The sequence below is a fragment of the Patiria miniata genome, unplaced genomic scaffold, assembly GCF_015706575.1.
Source record: "Patiria miniata isolate m_02_andy unplaced genomic scaffold, ASM1570657v1 HiC_scaffold_8, whole genome shotgun sequence".
In the NCBI taxonomy this organism is placed as follows: domain Eukaryota; kingdom Metazoa; phylum Echinodermata; class Asteroidea; order Valvatida; family Asterinidae; genus Patiria; species Patiria miniata.
This window is the reverse complement of record NW_024037075.1, coordinates 8,318,065-8,333,782: the sequence shown is the minus strand read 5'-3', so window position 1 is coordinate 8,333,782 and position 15,718 is coordinate 8,318,065. Positions and strand designations below refer to the sequence as shown.

The window sequence follows — 15,718 nt, the reverse complement described above, 5'->3', positions numbered from 1 at the left end:
TTTGGGTTTCATAGTGATACCATCCACTTGATGTAGTCATGAAACTTGATAGGTAGTTTGCTGGTGAAACAAGCTTAATGAGTTTGGAACCCATTAGACAAAGGCCAAGGCCATTATAGTTAAAACAATAGAAATGGTTTTCCTGGTACAAATCAAGAAAGATTGTCATTTATCAACTTGACACTTAGAACATGTAGGTGGGTTAGTCTGGGGATCCCCAGAATCCTGTCACTTTGGAGTTTTGATTTTTGAAACCCAGGCCAAAGGCCAAAGGTCAAGATTGTTACAGTTAATGTAGTAGAACTAGTTTTCCCAACATGTCTGAAGAAAAACTTAGCCTATCAACCTGACTTGAAAGTTAATAATGAGTTGTTCTTAGGATTCCAAGGTCATTTTAGACACCAAATGGTGTCATCAGGATAACTAAAGTTACCTTATAATGCATGGATCCTAGAGAGAAGGATGAACAACTCAGCCAAACTCTTGACGGCCCGTACAGGTGGGAATACCATGAATACTTGTGTTAACAAAGACCCAGACAGCTTAACCGCTTAACTGCACGCGATGGCTATCAAATTTGCAGGGCTCTGCGCTCAATCTGTTCTTTAATTCCGTCAAGCCAGCTAGTTATAATTTTGAATATTCATGATCCTATATTTTTGGCCTTTATTATTGAATTCTATTAAGTGATAACCACATAACTATGTGAACACCGAGCACCATATCTTTAGCTTTATAATTAACTATGAAATGTATTGTTTTTTCGGTTTGGGACCACATCTAACGAAAACTGTCTGATGAAAGCCTAATTAAAAAACAAAATGTTGGTAAACGGTGTTCTCAGTTTGAATCTTATAAAAATAAATGAGGAATAAAAATATTAATAAAACACGTGAATAACCACATAAAAAACTGAATTACAACAAACGTTTGTTTTCGTACACACACAAAATGTAAAAAAAATAAATTCCACCAACTGGAAACCCCCCCCCCCGGCATTTTGTATCAATAAGGACAAATATAATATAAAAAAAAATAAAAAAACTCATCAAAAAGGTGTCACATTTGACTTTTTTCCCCAAGTAAATACTTTGTCTATGATGACAAAACTGCACAATACCATCTGTTATATTCTGCAGTATATGTTATGTAACAATAGTGTAACAAGTAGATCTTTCCCAAGCAGTGGTTTTGCTTAAAGTTTTATGAATATTTCTGTTTCAGATGTCATGCAAAAAAGCAAACAAAATGGCGCACGTGGAACATTCACGTTGTCCAAGTGTTGAAATAAAAATCTTCCAAAATGATGAAGTATATGTTCCTACCTTGAAAATCACGTATGTTCGCCTTCTTACAGCTTTTAGTCCAATATAAAATAACATCATTATTACCTCCAATAACAAAACATCATCATTACCTCCAATAACAAAACATCATCATTACCTCCAATTACAAAACAAGTGTGATATGAATGAATGTTCCATTTGGCCTGGGTTGCTCTGAGAAAACTTGATGTTAAAGGGGTGGTGTCATGTCATGGGTACAGCTATGGTTGCGGGGCATTTGTGTGTGTATAATATATATTTTTTCTTGTTTATCCAGTTACCTAAACCAGCAGTTTATCAAAAGGCAAAAAATGAGTGAAGCAGACCGAACGTTTGGCTACTCATTAGACACTGGTGAAGAACAACTCATGGACATTGGTGAGGTAATGTATGTTGCATTCCAGAAAATGACTCACATCTGTTTATCTACATTTGCATATCAGCAAATATGTGCAAAAACTAGCTGAAAATAATCACCAAAGCAGTTCATCCTCCATGCAGTGCCGTATGCAGGAGATTGCGGAGGTTGGGTTGGTGTGATATGCCCACAATCTATATGTAGCAGTATGCTAAACTCTGAAATACCTACAGGGTGTCCCAATAAACAGTGTACATCAAGAAATCGCTGTTTTTTTCAAAAGTTGGTCAGACTAGCTATCAAATTTTGTTTGAGCGTTTTTAAGCCTATGGTCTTATTTATAATTGGTGAAAAAATAAGAAAATCCACTGATGCAAACCAGAGGGATCTTTGAATTGGTAAGGCTATGTTTTTTGACCTGCACAATGTAATTTCCATACTTAGTATTTGCTTGTACATGTATATAGAATACTGAAGTGAATGCCTCACGCGCACAAAAATGTGTGTAAAAGACATTAGCGCATGATTCAGCCCATGAACCAACATAGCCTTATCAAATCAAAGATATCTCTGGTTTGCATCTGTGTATTTCTGGATTTTTTCCCACCAATTATAAACAAGACCATAGGCTTGAAAATGCTATAGAATTTGATTAGCTAGTTTGACCAACTTTAGAGAAAATCAGCGATTCCTTCATGCACAATGTTTATTGGAACACCCTGTAGTTTAAGTACTGTTAACCTATTCTGAGGGGAAGGGGTATAGTACCTCAAAATACCTCACTGCCTTCATGCCTACCATGTGTCCCTTTTGAAGTAGCCCAAAGCTCCTTTTTCCCCAAGTGTTGCAACCAACAACACAAAACAACCTTAGCTTCTGTGCATAATAGTGGTGGACATAAAGGGGTGTCTATTCTTGCTGTAGCTGAACACCAAAACCTAATTCCCCCCCCCCCCCCAACGTTGATGGCTATAAAATAATCCAGGAACAAACTTTCTGTGAAAGTCAGTGCCACATTCTGGGAAATGTCATATCTTCAGTAGTCCACTGCAATGGAGTCTCAAGAACGACTCACTCAACTGTGCAAGAAATCCTGTATACCTTCAAACCTGATGGAATTGGAGGTCAATTTACATGTACATGTGAGCAGGTGGGGCTTGGCATCTTTGTCATTGTCAAGTCATTGCAACCAATGCAGGTCCACATTTTCTAAGTTTTCAAATTACAAAATGTATACCTAAATTTTTTCATTGAGTTCTTTTTCTTTACACGTAGTGCTTTCCCAAAGACCCCTTGTATAGGCATAGCTTCATTATATACTTGAGCACTTCAGACCTTGGGCTTTTCACACTACAACAACTCACAACTGTACGAGAGAACAGTACGCATTTCCTCTACAGGTTTTTAATCTACATGTAATTCACTGTACAGCAGAAGTATTGATCATTTGCTAGCAAAAATTATTGCCCTGCAGCTGATTTTGATTGGATGGTGTAAATTGTACATTTCCCTTCCATCCTATGTGTTTTATTTGCTACTTTTGGAGATTTGTGTTCTCCAATACGTTTCTGCTTGTAAGGGGCACATGGAAAGGACAAATTGCTTGTCATGGAGAGAAAAAAAAGAGTCTCTTGTGACCATGGACAACTAGTGAGGTGACACACTAGAGGGTCAGTGAAATCACCCAATAAGGCCAGCAATTGAATTCCCCAGCCTGCCTGGAGGACTCCGAGTGAGAGCCAGTTTTTCTACAAATGTGGTGGACTGTGACATATGAGACGGATGTTCTTAGTGGTCACTGGCTGCTGTTTTTCTGCGGACTCGGGACTAAATGAACGTTGGCTAGGGGTAGGCTCGTTTTAATAACAAAAGCATCCGCAAATGGAAATCATAACCAGTACCTAGCTCTATACAAATCAACAAAGAGTAATATTTCAATTTGTTATTAATTTGGCTCTACATTCTTTTTATCGAGAAACCTGACAGTTTTAAGTAGAAGAATGTTGTATTTGTATTATACTACTGGTAGGTATGTATTTGCCTTGAAGAAAGCAGATGTTTTTGAAAGGTTTAATTTGAGTGTTGATATTCTCCGCTGATTTATTATTTTGAAAGTTTACCAAAATTTGATTATTGTGACTTTAATTTGAATTTGTGTCTTATTATATATAGACAATGCACACTGTACGTTTTGCGTATCATTTGACCTGACCAATTATGTTATTGTTATTGAATTATTGTTGTTCTAGCCAGATTTTTGATTTAGTTCCCCCCTTGTCTTCACTTGTGGTTTGTAAACCATGTAAACTTTTCCCCTTCTGCAAAACTTGTTTCTTCTCTGGGTGATTGTAACATCCACTTCATTGATGGGCATTCTAGCATTCCCATTCAGGTTCTCTACATTGTTCAATATGACATTTTGCAATTACTCACTACCTCTTTCTGAATTAACTGGAAAATTCAATGGATGTCAAGTGAAGAAATTATTGGCCTATTGCTTTCTGCAATGTATGATTGTAACTGAACTTGAAAAATGCTAATGGGCTGGTAGTTTTTCACAAATGCTACATTTGAAGTATTCTTTGTCCAAGTGCATCTTATTAATTGATATTCAGTTGTTCATTTTAATAGCATTTTTTCTCCCTGTAACATTGAGTTTTGTGTGCCTCATTCTTTCTTGCCTTGTTTCTCCTAAACAGTTAGCTCTTGATACATGGAAGCGACTAATGATCAAACCATTGAAGAAGAATCTTCATGAGTTGTTGCTTCGAGAAATTCACAGGTATGTGCAACAGCAACCATTAGTACAGTACTTTTTCAAATACCATGTGACAACTCCGCCAATAAAGATTCAGAACCTGACAGATTGTTGTTGAGGTGCTAAAATACATATTACGTCAACTTGTGGCATGCCATTACAGCTCGACCATTTCATCAATTCATGTCTTCTCATATAAAGAGACATTTGGCAACATATGGAGACTGCATTTGCCAGCCTTGTATTTCATCTGTGGAACTCCTTGCCGGATGAATTGAGAACAACTCGTCTCTCTTCAAGCATCATAAGACTCGCATTTCAGATTTTGACACACACTTCGATACACACGTTCTATATTTATACTGTGAGTCAAGATTCATGGTCCATACCGCACTCTGCGTATACGCCATTCTGTTACATCCTTGTTTTACAGGTACCACCTCAGCATGGTATCAAGTGGACTCTCATTTCTCCATTGTGTACCTTCACCAGCTCTACTCTGCACTGTTTGTCTTTTATGAGCTTGTACAGCAAAGTACTCTACATGTACTCTGTCTCTCTAACTTGCTTCTTTATGTCTTGTTGTAGTTACCACCTCGAGTGGTCCTTGACCATGTGGTTGGCAATTTCCATATTTTATCAACGTTTTAAGTCATGTGAAAATGGATAGTTTGAAAATGATAGTTTGATTATTATTAATTTATTAAAACACCTCTTCTGCAGACTGGATTGTATACAATGACATGTTATCTATTAATTCAAGTCAAATATCTGATTGTTGAGTTCATTGTGCTATTTTAAAGTGCTCTTGAATTATTTTGAACAGAGATCGGTGTGGTGAAGACACCAATCAGGCTGTACTTCATGGTGTCATTAACTCACTCGTTGATGTGGAGCGCTACAGGCAAAAGGACCAAGTGCAGGTAAGCAAAGTTTGACTGATTTATGACATTCAATTTGTATGCCCCACGGGCGAAGCCGAAGGGTATGCTGTTTCTGCCTGGTCCTTCAGTGTGGGTGGGTTTGTGGGTGATCTTGTTATCCTATACATCGAGTCAGATGGCTTGAGGGTGAAGGAGAGTTTAGATGTTTTTTTTTGGGGGGGGGGGGGGGGGGATGGGGGGGGGGGGTGGGGGTAGGGTGCCGAATTTCAATAAATCCTATATGGCAGCTGGGTAATATATTTATTCCATATTTTGGTACATTTTCAATTTTTATGCCCCGCGGCGAAGCTGAAGGGGCATACTGTTTTCGCTTTGTCCTTCGGTGGGTGGGTGTGTGGGTAGGAGCGTGGGTAAGAACGTGTTCATCTATTCAAACCGTGGAGGAAAATAACAGAGAACAAAAGAGAACAATATCGTCCTCGATTCCAAGCAAACGTCCGCGATTGGGGTCGTGTACAAAACCAATGGGAGTCTTCCTAAAAAGTACAAACAAAAAGGGACAGTAGGACGTCCACGATCAACGGTTTGAACACGACTGTGTGTGTTCTAACATATTGGCACTTATGGGGTACTGGGAACAAAGGGCAACAATAGGGACAATGGTACCCCGCAAGTCTGTCTTTAGAAATTGAAGTACCCCCCATAGCCCTAACGTTATGGGTTTTGAGATTTCTAAGGAGACAAAGAAGAACAAAAGAAGGGGATAAGGGTCGAACAGTAGTGGTGCCCCATAAACCCTGTATGCTAAGTGCTTGTGGGTGTGTGGGTGTGTGTGTGTTCGGAAAAATCTTGTCAGCAAGATAACTTGGGATACTTAACATATGAACTTCAAATTTGGTTTGTGGATTGTTCTTTAAAATCTAAGCCTATTGCATTTGGGACGGAAAGGTCATGGGTCAAGGTCACAGTGGCTAAAACAATAGAAAACTTGTAAGCGCAATAACTTGAGAAATACTTAACATATGAACTTCAAATTTGGTTTGTGGATTGTTCTTGGTAATCCTAAGAAGCCTATTGCATTTGGGGCCGAAAGGTCAAGGGCCAAGGTCACAGTGGCTAAAACAAAAGAATTTTTGTCAGCGTGATAACTTTAGAAATACTTTACATTATTATTATTTTTTAAAATTATTATTCTTGGTTTATTAAAAACATTTTCCATCGCAGCCAAAGGCTGAATTAGGGAAAACAATACATTTGTTCAATTTACATAAAAAGTAGAATAGTCTTAGCATAAAACGACCAAAAATTAGCACACAGCGTTAGACACAAAAACAATTAAGAAGAGCGAGCCAACAATACAATTATGAAAATATGTAGTTATACGTTCAGTTAAAAAAATGTTATTAGTAAAAAGAGATATCAAAAGATTTAAAAAAAATAAAAATACTGGAAGAGTAGGACTAAACACTTTGAATTTCATTGCTTTGCAGTGCCGCAAAATTGTCATTGACAAAATAAATAGATATCTATTGAGTTGTATTCAAAAGATTGATCAGATGTGGCACAGGACTGTTCTTAAATCTGGAGGTATTGCACTTGAGTTGAGTTAATTTTGTTGAGTTCCTCAGATTGTAGCCAGATGTTGACCTTGTTTGCGGAACTAGACTCTCAAGTTTTGAGTTCTTGAGAGATTTCACAAATGCAATGCTCAATTGTTCTCGTCTATGCTCAAGTGTGAACATGTGAACTTCAAATTTGGTTTGTGTATTGTTCTTGGCAATCCTAAGAAGTCTATTGCATTGGGGGCCGAAAGGTCAAGGGCCAAGGTCACAGCGGCTAAAACAAAAGAAATTTTGTCAGCGGGATAACTTGAGAAATACTTTACATGTGAACTTCAAATTTGGTTTGTGGATTGTTCTTGGTAATCCTAAGAAGCCTATTGAATTTGGGGCCAAAAGGTCAAGGGTCAAGTTCACAGTGGCTAAAACAATAGAAATCATGTATTTACATGTATTCTGAGATTATAGGGATTAGGGATTAATTCATATAAAACCTACAGAAGACACTAATGCTGTCAATGAACGTTCCATGTGACCAAGGTACATGTAAGTTGATGTTAAAAGAGTGGTGTTATGTCATGGGAGCAGTCACGGTTGCGGGGCATTTGTGTTTGTAAACACACCTGACTTGTTTTTTTAATTCAGCTTGTTTGTACATGATCCCTTCACATTCACTCACTCTTTTAAATCACATACAATAACTGTCCATCAGAAAAGCCAAAAAAATACATTATATTTATTCTGAGATCATAGGGATTAATTCATATATAACCTACAGAAAACAATAATGATGTCAATGAAAGTTCCATGTGACTCAGGTACGTACATGCAAGTTGCTGTTAAAAGAGTGGCGTCATGTCATGGGAACAGTTACGGTTGCGGGGCATTTGTGTTTGTAAACACACCTGACTTGTTTTTATTTGTTAAGTGTATTATGGGATTCTATTTACATGTTCATATCCTTACTGAAATAAAATTTTCTAAAGCATAGAAGTGACTGGATAGTTATGAGGACATATAAGAGATCCCAAATGGCTACCTTTTCCCCAGATATGACAAAGTAGTTTTGCCAAGCCTCAGTATTGATGCGCTGCAAATTCATGAAGTTACTTAACGGCACGGTTACCCTAATAGAACTGCGTTGTATATGTGGAAAATCATGTGAAAAATGATAGCATCATGATATTTAGCAGAAAAAATAGAAAAATAGAGGTGTCTTGAAATTGGACTACAAGTTTGAAGAAATCCCTCACGTGAGAGTTTATGGTTGTTAATGTCAATGTTAAAAGTTTTTTTGCGTAAGTAAATTTTGGGATTTCGTTGAACTTATTCAAGTTCCCCACATCACGCAACCTTTTGCCTGATTTTTATATTTAATATGTAAATTAACAACAAGTGCGGAAAAGCGGTATGTTCTGTTCATAAGCAGACATAGCTCTAGTTAATGTTTTTATTCATTACGATTAAGAAAACATGACATTCTGCTTCCTGTGTGTTAACCCTAATCCCTTGAGCACTTTTACTAAAAAGTATCCTGAATTCGCCAAAAATACCTATTGTATCATGCGCAAAATTCCAGTGTTGGTGACTGCTCAGTATGGAGGTATGTCGAATCCATCCAAATCCTGCAGTACCGCTAGGCTTACAATCCTGAATCCATCAAAATCCCCTTGTCAATATGGAGGTATCCTGAATCCACCAAAATACTCCAAAACAGGGGTGTGGATTTTCATGGATTCAGGAGGGGTAGGGTTAAAACAAACAACACAGACATTAAATGGCACCAATATCAAAAGTGGTTTTCAAAATATAAAGTGAAGTATAAAATAATGAAAACGAAAAATATCTCAACTTATTCAAAAGGTGCAATAAAAATAAATATGAAAACACTACACCTCATATATCAGTATACACACCATCCTTTAAAAAAAAAAATCTTTTAAATCTTGAATAAAAAACGATGAGAAGCAGGTGGCAAGAACATCTTGTAAAACGCTTTGTATTTTTTGGGTAGAGACACTGCCGTACTTGTGCACAGTAACCAAATGGGTGTGCAAAATCCTAGGGAGTTAGGGTTAATTGATTGATGTGGATGTCAGAACCCTCATTAATAAAACGTTCAATGATCATGCTGACAAATCCTAGAAACCTATTCAAAATTCCCTGTGACTCCACTTGGTTTGAACCAACAATTGAAAGACTATGACAATAATATCTAAGTAGATCCTTGTCATATTTTGATTGGAGGATATAACTATAAGAATATATACACAATTTGCAAGATTTATTTCTGGCATCCACCACTCAGTGTTGTGGTACTTGTACTCGTACTCAAGTACTACTTGAGTACTTTTTAAGAGTACTCGTACTCGTACTTGAATGTCAGAGTACTTGTTCTGGACATGATGGTACGTGTCAAAAATGTACTCAATCATCAAGGTACTCGTACTCGAATAGCAGTACTCGGAACAAAATGGTATAGCTTGACTTACCACGGCCTTATTGTATCGATACTTTCAGTTTGAAATGGTTGATTGGCTAGCAGAGAAATCAAAGTTTCCTGACTTTCCTCTGTGCACGTCCGGACAAACACAATTACATGTACATGTTACAGCTAGCTGTGAGGGGGTCTGTATATTGGTCTGACAAGAACCCATTCGGCATATGTGGGCACAATGGCCAATCATGTACATGAAACGCAGAGGTGTTTCTCAAAATGGTCGTTGGATTAACTTGGGTGATTGGAGCAGGGCTGTTTTATGAACCCCGGTTTCACCTCCCTATCCTGGCCCTGCCCCATTGCCAACCTGCATGAATGGAGAAAGAGACAAGCTTAAGCCAGGGTTTGAAAAACAGCCCCTAGTCTGGTTCCAGCGTTAGTCCCACAGACATAAACACAGGCCTAGGATCTAGATTGTCACGTCAAGGAAGCAGACTATATGCGTAGTACATGTACGTTACCACAAATTAAATATTAATTTCAAATAATTGAAAAATGCTTAAAAAGACGATCCCTAGTTTGTATCACAAGTACAGATAATTTTCGGCTTCAAGCACAATGCACTAGTAGGCCAACTCGTACCTGTATTGGAAATATAAGTACTTGTACTCGTACTCGGACTACAAATACTCGAACTCATACTTCGGAAGTGCAAGTACTCGTACTCGTAAGTACAACTACTTGTACTCGGAGACCTGTACTTGTACTCGGAAGTACAAGTACTCGTACTCGGAAGTACAAGTACTCGTACTCAGCAACCTAAGTACTCGGCAGTACTCGGTACTCGGAAAATAAGTACTCAACTACAATACTGCCACTGCTTTATTTTTCAGCTTGTTCAAAATTAAACAAAAGGTTTAAAAGTAAAAACATTGGCAATCTGAAGTTCTTAAAAAGCAAGTTCAGTTAGTAACTGCATCCACTTCAAAGGCAGGTTCATTTCATGATGAAGAGGAAGCTAGCTTTAGAACTACTTTTTTTAAAAAGTTGACAGGTCCTTGAAAATAAAAATGCTACACAGAAGAATGTTAAAATTTGATTCACTAAGAACCAGTTATTCTTGAGAATTTGTGGGGAGATTATCTGAGATATTGCCCAAGTTGGCGTCATTGTGTTGTTCCTCTGGCTCGGGAGCTTTCTCTTGCATCTGATCAGCAAGCACGAAACTCATCAGGGTTTTTTCCTTGTAGCTGGTCCTGGAATAATGCTTTTGTAATGGCTCGGACTGATGACCAGTCGATGACATTATATGACGGTTTGAAAATCCTGCTTCAGCAAGTAAGGTGCATGTTGTTGCTCTCAAACTGTGATTCGTATCTTCTTTGAGCAACCAGCATTCTCGGAGATGGTTTTCATTGTATTTCCCATCCATTCCATGGTGACTCGCGTGACATTTGAACAAAATGTAAAGTTTTAATGCATTATTGTTGTTAACCTGGCATTTATTCAACTCAAATTAGCATGTATTTGAGTCAGGGCATTGTGAATGTATGGTTTAGTCTTTATATGATTACTTTAAAATCGCTATTTTTTCATGTATCACAGTTTCTTTGACGTGACTCGCATGACAGGATAGAAAAAGGGATTTTTGACATCCCTTGATTCAAATAGCTTTTCCTATGGATCTACCCTAAAAATTATTCTTACAGAACTTAGAACTTAATACCCTCACCCAATACATGCATAAGTTGTATTGTGCCAAATATCCCTTGTTGTAAGAAATGGCCTGAAGAAAATGTGACTCGCGTGACACAAATGCGTGACTCGCGTGACACAGTAGCTTTTCACTTTCACATTATAACTGTAATTTTAGTATAACGAATCAAATCATAATATTATATTAATAAAAATGATTTACCTGTGAATACCTTATGAAAGAGTGTGAAAACTGCTATTTATCCCTTTACTTTGGCAAATGTTGGGGGTGGAAATCTGGTTTAAACACAATATCCTTAACAATGACATAGAGAGAAAAAAATGTTTTGGAATTTTAGTTACGAAGTGATGTCATCAATCCACGGGTGATTATTTCAGGAAAACAGTTGTAATTCTTGGTCATGTAGAGTCACAGTTTCCTTAAATGGTAAGATCGAGCTGCAATTAATGATGCAGTTGTATCGGAATGTATACAGTACATTCGAATCTCGTTTGTACAAACTCTGTTAATACAAAATTCTGGTTATAACAAACATAAAGCCTTAGTCCCGACTGTGCATTTATGTGCACAATGAATGGGACTGATGTTCCTCTTAGTACAAAATTCTGATATAACAAACAATTTGGCTACATGTAGGTCCGAACGAATTTGTATTAACGAGACTCGACTGTATATACATTTGTAAAAAACTGATTCAATTTCTTGTTACATAACTAATGCTTTTAAAGACTTAATTCGAATTCTATAATTTAATAGGGCCTATGGCATTGTTTCTTTGTATTACATGTAAATGAAACATTCCTGGCTTGTGACCAGGCGCGGATCCAGAGGGTTTTTTTGGGGGGTCAACCCCCCCCCCCCCAGCTCTGTCAAAACAAAAATTCTCATACAAATTCCTGAAGAATAAGCCGAACTGCCCCCCCCCCCCCCTGTGACACCCCCAAAAACATTATACTGGTCTAATGTCCGCCTGTTCAAAATACGGTACACCATTCTGTAATGTGTTAATAATCGTCGAATTTGAACAGTGCCCCCGATTGAAATTGGTACCAGCCCCCCCCCACCCCCCGTCCCCCCCCCCCAGTTTTTTATTTTACGGAAGCGAGTGTTTAGAGAAAAAAACGTGTGTACATTTTCAAATTTTTTGGCTGATGAACCCCCCCCCCTGCGAAATTTCCTGGATCCACCCCTGGTGACTCGCGTGACATACATCATGTGTGACTCGCGTGACATTCTTGAGATAGTTTTTTCTACAAGGAATGTAGAGCAAATAAGAATATTCATACTTTTATTGCTAGACCACCACTATTTCATTTACAAATATCAAACACTAGCTGAATCCCTCTCTAGTTATTAAGTAATCTTTTTTTGTGACTCGCGTGACATATTTTTGAGGGTGTTTTCACGATGAAATAGTGGAAAAATACTGAAGACATTTTGAAAAATTCTCAATGTTTTATCAAATAGACTGGAATAGCTACCAAATGTATGCAGATAAAGCACAATCTTATGAATGAGCTTCAATTACTTCCTCAGTTTGTGATTTATACCCCTGACCCTCCGTTTCGCCCACAAAATTCATCCATGTTCAGGAGGCTGAAATTTTAATTCAAATGATTTATTTTAAAAAATCTTTTGAGATTTAGATGGTTTCAATATTCCTCTTATCAAATATAACTGACAAAAATTTATTCCTTTCACTTCAATGTTTGAGTTTGGTATGACCCTTACATGGAATGGCTGTATTAACTCCTAATGGTGCATTTGTGTACCACGGCGTTCCATCCGAGGGTGCATGGGCTTGAGGACCCCTTTGTAGGGCCAGAAAATTAATTTTGTGACTGGACACATACTACCGGTAGACCCGAGTATCTCATACATACGGCTGCTGAAGCCTTCATCTTCATTTTCGCATCTGGATTTAGTCAATGTATCACGATGAACAATGTAACAGAGGTCTTGTTCATCACCATCAAGAACAAAGTCAGAAGCCTTCATATTGCAGATATTTTCTCTGCCTCTATTTGCAAAATAAATCAGGATATCAACAAATACCTTGTTCTGAAGGATGTCAGGTGTTCTGATGTCCAGTGAATCTAAGATCTTTGCCATATCTTCTCCAAGATACTGCTTCCTTGAATCGAGCACAGCCTTTTCCCCTTGCTAAAGCTTAGGGAGCGTCTCATAAGTTGGAACGCTCGGAAAGTTCTCATTGGAACGGCGTGTTCCTGAACTGGAATGCTCCGGCGTTCCATTGGGAACACGGGACAGTTCCGTTGGAACGGCAAAATCCCAGCGGAACGGTCAGGAACACGCGTTCTATTGCGCGTTCCAGCAGAGCGTTCCTAGCATAGCGTGTATACGATGGCCCAGTTTCAGGAAAAATGGCGTCGCGATCTCTGGCAAACCGTGCGTCACTGAACGGTAGGTTTTGCCTGTTTTTGAGGATTTACATATAATATTTGGACGTGATTATGAAATTTCTGTGATGGTTTGGGTAAATAGTTCAACACAAGGTACGAGTGATTGTTAATGCGGATGGAATCTTGGTAAATCTAATGATGTAAATATCGTTTCTGTGGTGAAATGTCGGTAGCCCCGAACCTCACATCACTTGCAATCGCTACGCTGTGGTGAGTGTGTATTCACGTCAAAGTATACTTTTGCAAGAACAATATTTTGTTTAATAATACTCTGATAATGCGTACTAGATTAAGGGAAATCTCCCCCCAAAAATCGTAGATAGAGAAGGGGTATGGGGATTTCGAAATATGTTAAGTGAATTTCTGTTAAATATAATTGATTACGAAACACAGTGGCTGTTGTTACGGAAAATGTGAAGTTCTCTGGTGAAATTTCACCTTGAACTTTTACATCGCTACGGTGATTGTGTATTCACGTTTATAATTAATACAGGGCGCATGTTTGTAGTATGCATGCAGGAACAAAAAGTGTCTTTGACACTAGTACGTAATAGGTTTACTAAAATCACCCGACAAAACAGCGTAGAAAGAGTGAAGGATTTTGAATTATAAACAAATCATTTCCAAACAATATAGCCTTCATCTCGAAAACGGCCCCGCTGATAAAATGAACGAGAGGGCCTGTATGTTTTGTCATGGTACTATGCGATACTTTTACGAAATAAAAATAGAAAAAGATAAAAGCAGAGCTTACTATTGACGATGTACTTTTTGTCAGACAAATTCCACGTTTGAAACTAAACTCTGACTCCAGGTCCTGCTGCACGGATGTACTCACGTATACCCGAGAGCGAATACCCATCCGTGCAGCGTTCTGCCGGGAACACGGTGTTCCCTCCCCGTTCTAGCTGGACCGCAGCTCGGTGCGTTCCTTTCAAGCCGTGGAACGCACCCGCGTTCCATCGGGAACACGGCACGTTCCCCTTGGAACGCCTGACGTTCCTACGTAATGTTCCATTGGACCGCGAACGTTCCCGACTTATGAGACGCTCCCTTATTGTGGCGTTCTAGACCCTGTTGCTCTCTTTACAAGTATCGTTTTTGGTTATGTCCAAATCCTTTGTCAAGAGAGAGTGGCAATGAAGACCATAACGGATTGCTTGCATGTGACTTCTTTGTATATAATCAGGCATGCAACTTTTCCTCGGATCCGCCTTCCTCGTTTTTATTTCTCAGGAATGCCATTACAAATTGAAAAAACACTGTACAAAGTCTTGTGTGGTTTAGAATGTCCTTGTTTTTTCTAAATTCCCAGTTGCGTGCCTGATAATGCTCCTCGAAATTCCGTAAGCTACATGTACTTCTTCCACAGAAGTGCCAGCATACTTTGCATAAGATTCTAGTCGGCATACAGCAAATTTAATTTGTTTCTTTGTATTTGTAGCATCAGAGGCATCAATTAATTCAGAAGTAGTATCGTTGTTAAGGCAAGCAACACAAAATTGTTTAGGACCTCCGCTTTTTGCTTGAATGGTTGTGTCTTGTACTGCTGTATGAAATGCATGATGTGGTCTAGCATGCAGTGATCTGGACCCAAGGTCACCATATTTTGTGGTGGCAAATAGAGTATATTGAGAAAAAAAATTGAGTGTTTCATACGAATAGTTATTAACCTTTTCTTTTACAGGAATTTTGAATTTTTTTAATTATTGGCTGTGGTCAGGAGTTATGCCATTTTCATTGAGGTGGCTCATTTTCCAGAGTGCACACAGAATTGGTTTTGCCTTTTGTAAATTTATTGAACCATGGAACCAGGGTCAGATTTTTTTAATGTGGTCTTTGCTAGAGCCTTACTTCAAAATTGCCACTGCACCGGCTGAGCCCCCGCTTGACTGCTTGATCATTGTGTGCCGGGTTGTGCGCAGTGAAACGCAGTGGTAACAACTGGATGTTACCTGGCCAATGGCTTTGTCCATGTCAAGAGCGTAGAATGACCTGTTGACCACGGTGAGGAGTTGGTGAGGAGTTGGTGATGAGTTGGATGGTTAAGTTGGATATGGAGTGCCGTGAGGAGACCAAAGAGCACTTGGCAGGGAACAATGATGCTTTTGCGAGTTGGTGAGAGGGGCTGGTCAAGGCAGACTATCAGCAAGCCGTCCTTGCCAATGGCCACTTGGAATGCTTGATATCTTTGATGTTGGTAAGTTTTTTGGATGGGCAGGTTCCCTGCACGAGGTGGGCGTGGATGTGCAGT

The 15,718-nt window shown here is 38.6% G+C and overlaps 1 protein-coding gene across 1 annotated transcript in view; it reads left to right on the top strand.

The window, feature by feature from the left end:
* Positions 1–1,602: 1,602 nt before the first annotated feature.
* The window catches only part of LOC119719213 (cullin-2-like), a gene marked incomplete at its 5' end in the record, with an annotated part of 48,968 nt that continues 34,852 nt past the window's right edge, over positions 1,603–15,718 (top strand). The window contains 3 exon segments of the mRNA XM_038188583.1: positions 1,603–1,708; positions 4,383–4,465; positions 5,268–5,364. Of these exon segments, the coding sequence (XP_038044511.1) occupies positions 1,603–1,708; positions 4,383–4,465; positions 5,268–5,364 (286 nt within the window).